This window comes from Talpa europaea (genome assembly GCF_964194135.1).
Source record: "Talpa europaea genome assembly, chromosome: 12".
In the NCBI taxonomy this organism is placed as follows: Eukaryota; Metazoa; Chordata; class Mammalia; order Eulipotyphla; family Talpidae; genus Talpa; species Talpa europaea.
The window spans coordinates 37,275,587-37,290,548 of NC_140079.1; the positions used below are offsets into that span (position 1 = coordinate 37,275,587).

A 14,962-nucleotide genomic window follows, 5' to 3' on the forward strand; every position below is an offset into this window, starting at 1 on the left:
GCCACTGTTATAAAGATTTCCACCTAGTGCTCCACTGAGAGCACTAGTGCTGAGAGTGTCCATACACTGACAAGTGCTAATCATTTGTTTTACTAGGAACAACAGAAGTTGACAATTTGCTGAAGAGACACACACCAAAGAAAAAGAAAGGAGGTAGAGAGTAGCTCTTTGTGCCCACTGTGCCCCAGCACTGTACCAGGTGACTACCCTCAATTACTTCACATGAACCTTAACTCTTATCTCTCCCAAAAGTTTAAATCATTTCTATCACATATGTGATTTATTAATTATTATATACATTCAACGATGTGAGAACCCACTTCACACTGAAAAGATGCAATAACCAACTGATACCTCTTCAAGACGTTTGCCAAGTTTGTCCAACGTTTCAGGGAAATATTTTTCATTTTTCCACGGGTGAGGAACATAGCGCTGCCAAACCTGACCCGTTAGATGATTACAGGCAATCACCCACTGCTCACAAATTGAAATACCAGCTTTCAGGTTTTCTTTCACAAGATAATAAGAATCTTCCCACAAGTTCAAAGTTCCCAACTTTTTCTGAACAAACCTTCCAAATGAACCACCTAATAAAACACAATACAGATATTTTAATGGCAATTTCTATTTCATAATAACACTATTGATAAGAAATATTTATCAGAAACTGGACCTCCCTAGGGGCTTAGGGGTTAAGTCTCAGGGCTATCATCACTACAGCCTAAGTTCAATCCCTGGCCAGGGAACTAACCTACATATGGCCCAGCAGACCTCTCTTGTCCCACACATTGCATTCCCCTTAGCAGCATATTTCAGTAAATCCACCTGTATGCTCTCCACTCTGTTTCTTATAAACCACCCTCCCCAACACTTCTGGCCAACACCCCAGTTCTTCTATGCAAAAATAAATATTTAAAAAAAGAAATACTTATCAGAAATATACATGCACACACACATTTGTGTTTCTGCATCTTTCAGCATATATCATGTATACCTTTCAAGTGTAAAAATGTATATATACAATTTTGTTTAAAAGCCAAAATACACCCTCTAGATGTAGCATTATGTAACCAATTCTCAATTACTATTTATTCTACTCTTGTTACAAAAAAAAAAATTGCTGCAATAAGTATTCTTGTATACACAGCTTTATGTACTTATGCAATGTTTCCTAAGTATAATAATGACAATGATTTTTTTTTACATCAAAACTTATATACACTTTTACTATCACTAGAGAAGGTATATATTTTTTAAAGAGTTCTCAGTTCATACAAAATGACATCTAGATTCACAGATACACAGGTACTAAAAATCTATGTAAATTTGGTTGTATTAAGTCAAAAAATTAAAAATACATGATTCAAATTAACAAAATGTATACAAATATCTATTTAAATAATCCTATATCCTTAGCTTTGTTACTTTAAGCAAAAATTATTACATTAAGTAGCATTTTAAGTTAGTACATAAAAAAACTAGAAAATAAAGTAAGACAGGCTTCTTAAAGTTCAAAAGTTCAGTTTATTTTACTGGTACCTATGATGTCTAAGAGATGTAGCATCCTCGACTCGGGATAATGATCATGCTCTGTTTGTCTCCACACATCATCTACAACATCTCGAGTAGTCTCCACCAAGTCAACCACTTCCAATAAGGAGAGACCATCCAAGTTATAAAACTCCTAAAACCAAAATGCATTCACTTTTAAACATACTCATGTCTGTGTCTTGAACACTATAGAAAATATTCTCAGACTTTTCAACTGATATGACTAATGGCAGCCATATTATTTTATCTTCCTTTTTCTACCAGATTTAGAACTTCAAGCATTACCCTCTAACATCTTATACAAACATTAATTTCATAAAATTCAGAAGAAAAAAATAACCACAAAATCTATTATTTATTCTTGCTTAACTTTCTTGAAATTTGGATTTCTTCTATTTATTCAAGAGAGGTGGCTTTAACTCCACAACTGTACTATCACATCTTTGTTCCTTTGTGTTGTATAATGAATAACACAACCATAGCTCAAAGTTCATTATTCTGTATTTCATCATTGTTACAATGCAAGTTAAATTATTACAAACACTAAAGTGCTATTATTTACATCATACTGGGAACAAACAGAAAATTATTAGCATTTTTTAAAGATTTATTTATTTATACAAGAACTGGGGTACAGGCCAGAGGCGCAGGAGGGTAAGAGGATTCACCAGCGAGAGCAGGGAGCAGAACAGGCAGATGGACAGAAGCACTGCTGAGGGGAGCAGCAGGAGAGACAGGAGAGGTCTGCCACGCCATATGAGTTTCTCCCTGGCCAGCCGGGAATAGAGCCGTCACTGCAGAGGCTGTGGACAGCTTCACAGTGCTGCACTCAACCCGCTGCACCACCGAAGAGGCCCGAAAATTATTACTATTTTGAAAAGAATAGACTTTTTGCAACCATACTTAAAATAGTCACTTATCCTCTCTCTAAGTATAACTGGACATTGGATTGATTAGCAAAGTATAATCAATCAAAAAGGTATAAAAATAAGACTGTATCTTTCAGATTACTTCAAAATTCTAATTTGAATAAAGTAAGCATTCTTTTTTCAAAAAAACACCTAGTACTTTCACTTGTTAGTATGTCAGGTTTTTGCTTTTTGCTTTCATCCTACAGAAAAGGAATTATTTTCTCAAGACAAATATTTACTAGGAATTAGAATCTAACTCTTAATAGTTTAGATTTCTAAGTTATACTCATGTTAAACACATCTCTTAACTAACTAAACCTCACTAACGTATGAAGAATACATTTTGTTCACAATTTTAAACAGACTTAAATCTAGCAAAAATTGAATACCAGGGCCTCCCTGGTGGTTTGAGCGCAGCACTGTGAAGCTGTCCACAACCTCTGCAGTGCTAGTTCGATCCCCACCAGCCGCAGAGATACCCACATGGCAGGGCAGACCTCTCCTGTCTTGCCCGCTGCTCCCCTCAGCAGTGTATTTTGGTCAGTCTGCCTGTTCTGTTCCCCGCTGTGTCTCAGGTGAATCCTCTCATCCTGCCACACATCTGGCCTGTACCCCGGTTCTTGCATAAAAATAAATAAATCTTTAAAAAAAAATTATCCTTTAAAAAAAAAAATCAAATACTAAAATATTTGCATAAAAAGCCTGACATATAACAATATAGGAATTACATACTCTGGCTATTGTTTCAAATAATTCTTTAAAATAACTGGCTCGCTCTTTACTAATCTGCTTATTTCCACGATGAGCTTGTTCTATCCAAAACTGGAACTCATCATTTGGTGTAAGAATACCTGGAAAAAGTGAAAAGGGGAAAAAAAAGAAATAGCAATTGAAAGGTCAGATGGTTATCTGGTTAATTTGCTAATTTGGGTTATGTCTATATGCATATCTCATACTCTTGAAGATGGACACAAAAAGAGTTTTACAATTTCTACCAAGAGAAAGTTCTTACACAAATCCAATGGAAACAACAGCAGTATCAAATTTACACTGCTGGTCAAGTTTTTTGCTTAGTATGACTTCTATATGCTTTTGTAAACCATTCATAATTATCTGTCAATTTGTATCCTATACTATGGATCCTGCATCTATGAGTTTACTTCTTCAACACAATGCTTTCTTAAATCTAATTCTAATGAACACCATTAAATTGGAAGTGAATATAACTTAATCAATAAATGTTTTGATTTAATTTGAAAATTTAACAAAGTATAAGTTTTACTTCTAAATTTCCCAAAAAAAGGAATGCTCTCTAGTTGCCTAATCAATGCTGGACATAAATACAATATTCTTTCTGGGTCTATGAGATCCAAAAAGCATCTAGTTTACTTTTCAAGCAAAATATAAAAACATATGAAGTATTTTAAACTTGTCATGCAGTCCATATTGAAAAGTCCATATTGTCATGCAGTCCTCATTGAAATAATGTGGATAGCCACATGAAAATTAAAGTTAGCTTCAGATAAAATATACTTAAATAAATACATTTAAATAAGTCAATGGCTTATTTTCTCTGCAATCCTTATAACTATGGATTCTGTATGTACAATCTCTTACTTGCTAACATTTGTGTCCTGAAATCAACACTTTCAGTGCTTTCACAGCATGTCCAGAGCAGTGAGAGACTTGAATCACCCCACACATACTATTCACACATGAGATTGAACAACGTGCCCTCTGCTTTCTGGTTTCCTATCGGCTACTGAAAATAGATGTCCTTTCTCAGTGCATTTAGTGCCATTTTTTTTCACATCCCTATGCTTTTTCTTGGTGATTTCAGAGTTTTAAACAGACTGAGATAGTGTTCCTTAGCACAAAAACACCGTAATGTAGCTTACAGAAAAAATAAATGAGTTGATAAGCTTCATTCAGGCATGTGACAGTGCTGGTGATCATGAGGTTAATGTTTATCAACAATAAATGTGTCAAATAAAGTCTCTTCAACAGAAACAGACATAAAACAAGATTACATGTTGGCCAGGTATGAAAAAGTTGTGCCCAGAGGCTCCAGGAACTAAGTCTCTATTTAGTAGTTTAGTATTCATTAACTCAGAGCTCACAATGAATGTCTTTATAGAAAAAAATTACTGCAAAGAAAAATCACCTATATTTTCTATTTCCATGAATTATACATTGTTAAAGATCACATTTTACTCTTCTCCAAATTCACATATTTCTATTGACTGAAAAGAGTTTCAGCCTCATAGAAGTTCCAAACGTGTGAAAATAAATCTCTGAAGAAATACATTAATTTGCTAATTTACTTATGAAGTAATTACTTTCTTCGCTTAAGCTAAAACTATATACCTCGTGTGTCATCTTCCTTATATTTCAATTTTAATAAGTTAGTATCTGATCTTCGTAGAACTATACCCAGTCCAGCTTCTAGTTCACTCAAAAGATTCTGAAGTTTGGGATCAAAGTTTCTGTTCCATTCCTGATCCTAAATTAAAAAGATAAGAGCAAATATTGTCAAAAGCTTCCAAAAACAGTGTTTAAAGAACTAATTCCAAAAAGACTGCAACTTCCTCCGTCTCATAAATGAGGAAAAAGAATACCTTCCACAGTTAAAACTTCATGAAGATCAGCTACTATAGCCATGTAAGAGCTGATGTGTATTGCATTTTATATCTTTCGCTAATTTGTCAACAAAATTTACTTTAAAATTTATAAAATTAAAGAGAAGATACATTTTAATTTAAAACTAAGATAAATGTTAGAAAATAAATTAAATAAGTAAATAAAATGATACTTTTGTATGTATGTATGTATGTATGTATGTATGTATATCTATCCAAATACTGAGATTACAAAAAACAGCTATACAGCTACTTTACTTTACTCACCTTTAACAACATAGGTGCAAATACTTGCCGTACTGCCTGGTAAAGGGAATTTATAGGTGATTCTAACATGGATGAAACAAGAATGTTATTATGTAGATTCTGATCAGTAATCACTTCAGGTCGCAGTTTGAAAAACACCAGCACTTTATCTTTTGTGTCAGCAAAATCAACCTAAAGTGAAAAGCAAATGATTTTTATAATTTTAATACTATATTTGTAAAACTTAGTATTTAAAGAAAAGTTTCACTAAAATGTTATAGTACTAAAACTTTAGCCCTTGTAAAAAAGTTACTTTGAAAATTATAAAAATTTATGCTCCTTAATAACACCTGGATTTTAAAATGTATCTCTACTTATATGTGATAGTATCATAAACCTACTCTGATAAATGAATTATAACTAGAAAGCACTATATAAATGATGTTGACATACACTGGTAACTACTCCATTTGAGTCAGATTATGTAATTCTGTTACAGATCAAAGTTGTGTGTCCCACACTGAGGAACATTAATTATCCTCTCATCTGGAACTAGCATTTTAAATGGTGCTTTTTAAGTTGTATATAAATTCAAAACTGGGCCTCCTTGGTGGCACAAGGGGTTAAGCACAGCAGTATGAAACAATCCGAAGCCTCTGCAGCAGGAGTTCAATCCTCAGCCAGCCAGGGAGAAACCCACATGGCTCAGCAGACCTCTCCTGTCTCGCCCGCTGCTCCCCTCAGCAGCGTATTTCACTCAGTCTGCCTGTTCTGTTCCCCACTCTGTCTCTGGTGAATCCTCTCACCCCCTGCATCTTTCTGTCCTGTACCCCAGCTCTTGTATGCATAAATAAACAAATCTTTAAAAAAAAATAAAATTCAAAACTGCCCAAATGAATTGTCATGTAACTAGATTCAAAATTGGAACTTATGAGTTAAAATATAATTCACTAACACGTTTAAAATAGTTCAGTTCATAGTAATCTGTTCATTAGTTGGCAAATAAACTGCCCAAAAGAAGTTTTTGCATTCCATAACATATTCACAGTTGTTCTCATTTTTCCAGGAAGAGAAAGCTAACATACTTTTCGATTAGTAAGATTTCATGCCACCTTCCTTTTTATCCTAATTATTCTATTTTTTAGCCACTAAGAACTGACATTTACTCAGTGTTGTTGCACTTTTCAAAATGACATTTTCATCATTAGAATCCATATGCAAGTATGATGATTTTTTTTCCAATTATAAGTGAGAATAGCTACAGATAAGTGAATTTAAAAAATTCATCTTTTATATAATACACTCTTGTAATTTCTCCCTCCCACCTATCTGAAGGTAAAGAATTCAGAAAATACACATTTTATTATCTCACTTTGAAAATAACTATAACTATATAGTCTCTGGCCACGGCTCCTTGGGCACTATTCGGCAAGGGAGTTTTGTCCTCTTAAAGTCAAAGTCAGAGCAAAAGATCACCTGTTGACAGCTTTCATCCTTCCTTGATAAAAACAAAACTGAAAATCAGCACTCTTAGCTGCCTCTTCTTCCACTGTCATTTGTCATTAGCTACTACTACTTTTCCTTAACTTACTATAATCTGATAACCACTAATTCAAAGCACAGAGATGTTCTTTTGAGCTTGTAACTTCCTGGGATATATCAAGGAGCAGCATACTACAATCTGCTGCCTATTTTTGTGCAGCCTATGAACTAAAAATAGTCTAACAAGTTTTTTTTAATCAAGAATTTTTTTTTAAAGATTTATTTATTAGTTATACAAGCACTGAATACAGTCAGAAGCGCTGGAGGGTAAGAGAATTCACCAGAGCCAGAGCAGGGAGCAGAACAGGCAGAAGGACCGAAGTACACTGCTGAGGGGAGCAGCGGGCAGCAGGAGAGGTCTGCGCGCCATGTGGGACCCTTGCGCTGCAGAGGCTGCGGGCAGCTTCCCAGCCCAGCGCTCAACTGCTGCGCCACCGGGGAGGCCCTCAAGAAATATTTCGACACACAAGAACATTAAATGAAATTGTCAGTATCACTAAATGAAATTTTATTAGAATGCAGCAATACTCATTCATTTACCCACTGTCAATGGTTGCATCCACACTACAATGGCACAGCTAGAGGTGTGACACAGACTGTAGGGCCAATGAAGCTGAAAATATTACCTGGCTTATTACAAAAAAAGTTTGGCAACCTCTGTCCTAAAGCATAAACCGGATCACACCTCTCTCTAAGATATGTTCATAACTTTCTCCCCAGCTCCAGGGACAGTCAAACCCGTAGTTGATACCAATAAATATTTTTTAACTTGTTATTAAATCATGCTGACTCTCAGACATTAAAAATTACAACTGAAGATATAAGAAAACATTTTCAAACATGACCAAAAAAAAATTATGATGTGGCATATGACTAAAAAGATACACTGTTGGGATCCACTAGAAATAGACTTAACTTTAAATGGTTAAAGCTTCAATTTTCATTACTCAACCCATGATATATTTTCACAAATCCAAATCCTCCTCGTTGTGTTTTCCCATTACACTCTAAACTGTCCGTGGCATTTACAACACTATGTCTAGATTTTGTAATTTGTTGAGAGTGTCATCACAGGGCACTAGAGAGGCTCTGGAACTGTACTCTACCTATTAGAGAAGGGGAGTAGGATGTAACTTTTGTGTCTTATTTTCCTCCACCCTAAAGTGAGAATAAAAATAGTTCCTACATTACAGTGTTGTAATGGATTTTAAATGTGCTAATATTCATAAAATGTTTATACAGTGACTGGCAGTGTGAAGAGAAAACAAGTGTTAGCTTCGATTAGCCAACCTTCTTAATATCTCATAGAGCCACCAAGCCTAGCCAAATGCCTTATATATTGAGTTCGAAATAAAAGTTTATGGAACATAATTGAATTAAATCCAAGACTAAAGATTCAAAGTGAACGGGGCAAACGATTCAATCATCCCCAAAGATGCACTTAATGCTTGCTGTGCGTCAAATTCTCTGCTAGATATGTTTGTTGACAAGAAGAGGTTTAAAAATATACCTGCAAACTTTCACCCATTATGAACCCCTCTAGTGAGCGATTTTTTTCCTGCATATCACTGAGGTATATACATAGAGAAAGCGATATACCCTGTTACAAAAAATTGATTTTGTACCGTCTCATTTCGCAAAAGGTGTAAAATTTTAATCTTTCCCTCAACTAAATTTATTTTTAATTAAATATTATTTATATACCCTTGCTTTACAATACTATCTAAGTTTCTGGAGCGCCTGGATCTGAGCATATACCTGAGCACTCCACCCACCACCCAAATCTAGCGCCAGCCGCAGTCCCTCAAGTAAATTTAAACTCAGTGAGTAATCCCAAAAAGATAACCTGGAATTTGACACAAAGAAACTCAAAAGGGGGAGAAAACATTTTCATATCTAAGTATTGCGCAGTCGGGTGCGCGGACAGGGACCCGCGCCCACCCGCTGGACCCACGAGCTAGGCCTGGCAGCCCCAAAGCGCGCACCCCCAGCCCACCAGCCCCGGGAGGCTCAGAGGGGCCGACGCGCCCGCGCGGGGCCTGGGAAAGCGGAGCGAGGCCAGCAGGAGTGCAGGGAACCCTACTGTATTGGAAAAGACGATCCCGGCGTCTGTCCGCTGCACCCTGAGAAGCATCTGGTTGCCGTCGTCCAAGAAGTTGTTGACTTCGGGAGAGTTGCAGTGAAGCGGCTGGTCCCAGAGCTCCGACATCAGCCCAAAGTAATTCTGGGTGGTAGTGAAGATGAACACTTTCCGAACGTCCCCGGTTTCGCCCGCCATGGTTTGGGCGAGGGGGAAGCCGGGAGAGAGGGAAGGAAGAAGAAACTCGGCCGCAGGGTAGGGCAGGGGAGAGTGGGGCTGGGCTCCCACCCAGAGCCCGCAGCCTGGCCCGCTGAGCTTCGCGGTTGCCAGGGACAGTCGCTATGGCGACGGAGCCCTGCGGAGGCGCGCCGCGGACGCCGCCGCCTCGGGCACGAGCACGCAAAACTCTGGCGCGGATCGACCGCCTCGGCGCTCCCTAGCCGCTCGCCGCGGTCATCGATCTGAAGTAGGAGCCGCTTAGCGTGGGGTCTGAATCCTTCTGCCAATTTCTTAGATGGCACAATCAGGTGAGAGTCTTCAAGTGCAGCAGCGGAACCTGGACTTGGGGGTCCTGGTGTCTAGTGCTCCCTCTCCACCTGCAGCAAACCCCTCTGTTAACGTTTGGGTCCACATCTGTCAGGTGGGGAAATGCTACCTCCCACCCAAGGTGGTAATGAGCATTTAAGAGTTCAGTATATTGCTTGCTCCTTTCTGTATGGGATGTTTCTCACCCGCCATTATTTTTTTTTAATACTGTTATTAATTTCCGAAAAATTAACCAGTTTTTCATTACAATCGTTACCTGAACACTGGGCCACATTTGTAAAATAAACGAAAACGAAACATACAATAATACTTGTTAGTTTATTTTGCAATGGGCACAACCAAATCTGAAGAAATGGGGAAGTAAGTTAGACTTCATCTTTTTTTTTTTTTTTTTTTTTTTTTTTTGTGGAACCCTAGTCGGTGGCCGGGATCGAACTGGCGCTGCAGAGGCTGCGGGCAGCCTCGCAACCCAGCGCTCAACCTCTGCGCCAGCAGGGGAGGCCCAGACTTCATCATTTTTTTACCTCATGGGATCATTATAAACTACTAAACCGCTGGTCATTTATCCCAGTATTCATCAAAGACTCAGAAATCAACAATTACCAGTTACCGTGTAGCAATATCTACAACTTGCTGCTCAGTGCCAATTAACAACGTAGGCCCTGGAGACAGTCCGTTCCCTCATAGGATTTTTGGTCTACTCAGTTATCATCTTTGCCCTAATTGGAGCCTTTGGTGTTTGTGAAGCTGCTTTACAGACTGCTGTCTTAAAAAGTCTGTTGTACCTCTACCACATTATGTAATATAATGAAACATGCTAGTGAAACTATTTTACGGGTCTCAGAAAAAAAAAAAAAATAACATATTAATAGGTAGTGGTTTCCATCTATAACAATTATTTTAGAAAGATTGATGTTATTGTCTTTACTGTGTGCATGATTGATGTTATTGTCTTTACTGTGTGCATGATTGTCTTTACTGTGTGCATGATCACCTTTTATTTTCAGGAAACAGTCTTGCTTAGACTTGTAACTGAATGCACTCCAATATTTTTTTTTTAAATACATAGCCTTTTATACCATGTCAACTAATAATAAAAATGTTTACATAAACTGTTAGAGTGGTTGTCTTCTGTTTCTGTTAGGGGAAAAGGATGTCCTGAGCAAACTAACTCCATACTGGTTTTGTGGCCTCCACCCCCACAACACTGGGAACTACAAATCCCATGAGCACCAAAGGGAGGGTAGCTAGGATCCGAGGGTGGAGTTAAGCAGCCATGTTTGATATAAGAGCAGCCATGTGGGCAGGGCCACTTTCTTTGCCTCCGGCTCTGGGCTTTTTGCCAGCTCAGCAGACCATTGGGATTCTAGGTCAGCTGAACTGGTAGGATGTATTTGTGAATTTATCGCCCTCTTTTTCTCCCTGAGTTATTCAGTTCCCCTTCTCTTATAAATAAACCTTTTATTAACCTTTTGTGTCTGCCTGCAGTTTAGCATTAATAAGTCCCTTTAAAGCGCTGGGTGAGGACCCACAGTCATGCAACCCTTTTCATATCAGGGTTGCCCTGTAACATTTCCATTTTAAGCTTGTAGAATCACATGCAATTAAATCACATTTTCTGTTTCACATCTTTTAGAGAGTTTATTCTGTGAGAAAATAACTTTTTGAAATCACAATTGCAATGAGTATAGAACTTTCAAAAAATGTCAGCAACAATTTACTCATCAGGGTAGGTCAAGACAAATCTAAAGAGAGATCAAATTACTATTCCCATTTTTCAAGCATTCACTTGGCACCTTTAATCCTTAAAGATAACCAGTCAAATGTGAAATCTGAAATTTTGTACCATTATGAAAACTAATTAACTGAAACTAATCAGTCTTTTCTATCATGTTCCTAGTGTTCTTTTCAGGAACAGGGCCCTGAGGGCCTCCCCGGTGGCACAGCGGTTAAGTGCCCGGTTGCGAAGCTGCTCACAGCACCCGTTCTATCCCCTGCAGCCGCCGCCGCCGGGGAGGGTCCCACATGGCGCCCAGACCTCTCCTGCCACTCCCTGCTACCCTCAGCAGTGTATTTCGTCGGTCTGCCTTTTCTGCTCTCCATTCTGTCTCTGGTGAACTCTCTCACCTTCCCACGCTTCTGACTGTGCTTGTATAAATAAATAAATAAATTTTAATTAAAAAAAAAAAAATAGGGCCCTGAAGTCAATGCATACACATTTGTGGAGTTCTTGAGAAAGGGGTCCCGGATCAGTCTCCGTGTGAAGGGCAGTTCTCTCCATTAGATTCATATGAGTTCCTCATGGTCCAAAACAACCCATAACCAAGATTAGTCATCTGAACTTCCTGCTGGGGAAACTCTGGGAGCTTCACAGCTGTTTTAAGGCTCAAAGATTTTTTAGTCCAGCACATCAGGTTTTTTGTTTTTGTTTTTTTAACAATACAACTTCCTTAAAAACTTAGATTTTCTAATGTATTCACCTTTAGTTCCATATTCTAAATTATTTTAGTTCTTTCCTATTTTTAATTCTCAGGAATGGTATCTTTGGTTGTTCACACACATTTCTCCTCTGTCAACTTAATGATACTTATTTTAGGTTATCGGAAACGTAAGTTTGGATGACAAGGTTAAAAATCCTTTATCTGATCTTTGTCAAAAGTGTCTTTTTTATTTTTTAAATGAGAGATCTTTTAGTACTTTGTTAGCTAAAACTTTCAGTTTCATCTATTATGTAGGGTTTAGGATAATTAGCCTTTGTAACCCTGAAAAGCCCTTTATCTCTAGAACTCCCTCCTAATCATCTCTCCTCTAAATTCTCATCCAAGTTCATTCTGCTTTCTTACTTGTAATATCTTGCTAAAGGCAACTATAGCTAATAGGCACTATCACTCTGCCTCCAACTACTTCCCACAGACTGAAGTGCCTCACTGGTGTCATGGTTCAACTTCCACTTCTCACTGGGAACACCTTTACTAAATACCAAGTACGGCTCTCCAGCTAACCAGCTTGCTAATCTCATTCTTGGGTGCCTGCTGCCTGACTACTAATTATATACAACATATTTTCCTTACTACTAATTCTATATAAAATATTTGAAATTGGGTCTCCTCTGGTGGTGCAGGCGGTTGAGCGCAGCACTATGGAGCTGTCCGCGGCCTCTGCAGCGCTGTTTCGATACCGGCCTGCCGGCAAGGGTCCCACATGGCATGGCAGACCTCTCCTGTCTCGCCCACTGCTCCCCTCAGTGTATTTCAGTAGATCTGCCTGTTCTGTTCCCAGTGCTGTCTCTGGTGAATCCTCTCACCCTCCCACGGATCTGGCTGTACCCCTGTTCTTGTATGCATGAATAACTAAATCTTTAAAAAAAAAAAATGAAATTTCTGTATTACAGCACCATCCTTCCACTTAGGAGCTGCCTAAGTGGCATACTGATTGAGACAATGTAGACCCAAGGATGGTATTGTGTCTAAAATGATCTCCCTATAAACAGGAACTTGCTGGAGAAATGAGAGATGGAAGATATCCCTGCAGTCTTATCACCAAAGGCTAAGATTTAGGTTTGCTTTTGGTAAAAATAAATGAATGAATCCAGAAAAATCCTTTTTTCTTTAAACTGCAAAGATCTTTGTTCTGTTTGTCCTTCTAAATCTATTGCCTCCTATTCTTAGAGACTATATAATTTCATTGGAATGTCTAGAGGAGAGTTCATATTCTAGGCACCCTCCTGCTCCCCCAACCCTGTTGCACAAGTCATTAATCTCTTGCCAAGAGATTAGTTGCTTCACCAAAAAAAGCACCAAGGTCTACATTCACATGGTAATCACTGTTGTTGCCCAAATTTGTCTGGCTTTCCCCTTTCTTGGCACATAACAGGATTGCACTTCCATGCTCATTTTAAAGATAGGCATGACCATTTTACCCGGTTCAATCTTTGCACTGTAAGTAGAAGTGATTTATCACATATACATAGAAACATAAGCCAATGGATCACTTAGCATGTTCTTACTGTTATGCTGAGCATGTTGTGCTTACTCTTCTTACCGTTGTCCAAGATGAAGTTTTATCACCCTAGCTCCCTGAGTGACTATGATGAGCATAGTCTTCTTGATGGAGTATCATAAATAAGTAATTTTTTTGTTATACAAGATTTTGATGTCATTTGTTACTGGAGCATAACCTGATCCTGTTAACAGTCAAGACATGGCAAATGTTAAACAAGCTCCAAATTTCAGAGCTTAACATCATAGATTTTTTTTTCTCATTCACTTGACATTTCAATGTAATATTTGGCAGACAGTCTTCCATGTGATGATTCAGAGACAGAGGCCTCTTCTATTTGTGGCCTCTATTCTCTAGAATAATAGAGGTCTCTTGGATATTTTTTAATCTGCCTGGAGAGTAAAGAGGGAAGCCTTTGGCAGATTTTATAATTCCTGACTGCCAGAGAGGGTAGGAAATCTAATCTTACTGTGTATCAGGAATATGAAAAAACAACTTTTAGTAAGAACATACCACTCTCTATCACAGAAGCCTGGTGCTCCATTAAATGATTCATAGGTCATTTATGTCTTGACTTGCTCTAAGATGAGTGCAATGTGGGCTTCATGGATTCACAATCTGTGTAGATGCCAAGGGCCTCTTAGAAGGATCCCACAGTTGCTTTAATGGTCTGTTCTCAAAAAGCATTAAATTTGGAATAAGAATTCCACATCTTCCTTTACTCAGGGCCCCACAAATTATATAGCTAGTCCTAGGTGTGTTATACCAGGAGGTATAGCTAGAAGCCTTAACTGCATACGGAATGTGGAAAAGTTCACTGAAGGCTTGAAAATTCTGTTTATTTACCCTGTTGAGAAAACATTTCAAAAACAATGTGTGCTTTTCTTTTCTGCACATTCATGCTCATGACCATTGCAGTGCCAGACATTCTCATTGCCTCTGAAGAATTATAACCATAAAATCAGAAATGAAAAAAAAAGGTGGTTTAGGTTTTTATGTTAAAAATATGCTTTTGAGGGCCTCCCTGGTGGCACAAGGGATTAAGTCGCAGCACTATAAGCTATACAGAACCACTGCAGTACCCCCAGCCAGGGATCTGAACCCAATTGGCACAGTAGACCTCACCTGTCTTGCCAGCTGCTCCCCTCATCAGTGTATTTCAGTCAATCCGCCTGTTCTGTTTCCCATTCTGTCTCTGATGAATCCTCTCACCACCTCTCCCCCTACCCTGCCACTCCCCCCCCACACACACACCCACCCCTCTGGCCTGTATCCCAGTTCTTGTATGCATAAATAAATAAATCTTTTAAAATATATATGCTTTTAGGGCCTCCCCGCTGGCGCAGCGGTTGAGCGCTGGGTTGCGAAGCTGCCCGCGGCCTCTGCGGCGCCGGTTCGATCCCCGGCTGCTCCCCGGCCATCAGAGGAGGGTCCCACATGGCGCGCAG

The 14,962-nt window shown here is 38.6% G+C and overlaps 1 protein-coding gene across 2 annotated transcripts in view; it reads right to left on the reverse strand.

Annotated features, from left to right (window-relative positions):
- The window catches only part of DYNC2H1 (dynein cytoplasmic 2 heavy chain 1), a gene marked incomplete at its 3' end in the record, with an annotated part of 284,138 nt that extends 274,919 nt beyond the window's left edge, over positions 1-9,219 (reverse strand). For both annotated transcript variants that reach the window (XM_084249306.1, XM_084249305.1), the window contains exons 1-6: positions 8,973-9,219; positions 5,369-5,539; positions 4,830-4,965; positions 3,195-3,313; positions 1,540-1,684; positions 355-587 (exon numbers count right to left, since the gene is read on the reverse strand). In XM_084249306.1, the coding sequence (XP_084105432.1) occupies positions 355-587; positions 1,540-1,684; positions 3,195-3,313; positions 4,830-4,965; positions 5,369-5,539; positions 8,973-9,167 (999 nt within the window). In that variant the 5' untranslated portion in view covers positions 9,168-9,219. The remainder of the gene's footprint in view (positions 1-354; positions 588-1,539; positions 1,685-3,194; positions 3,314-4,829; positions 4,966-5,368; positions 5,540-8,972) is intronic.
- Between the last annotated feature and the right edge of the window lie 5,743 nt (positions 9,220-14,962).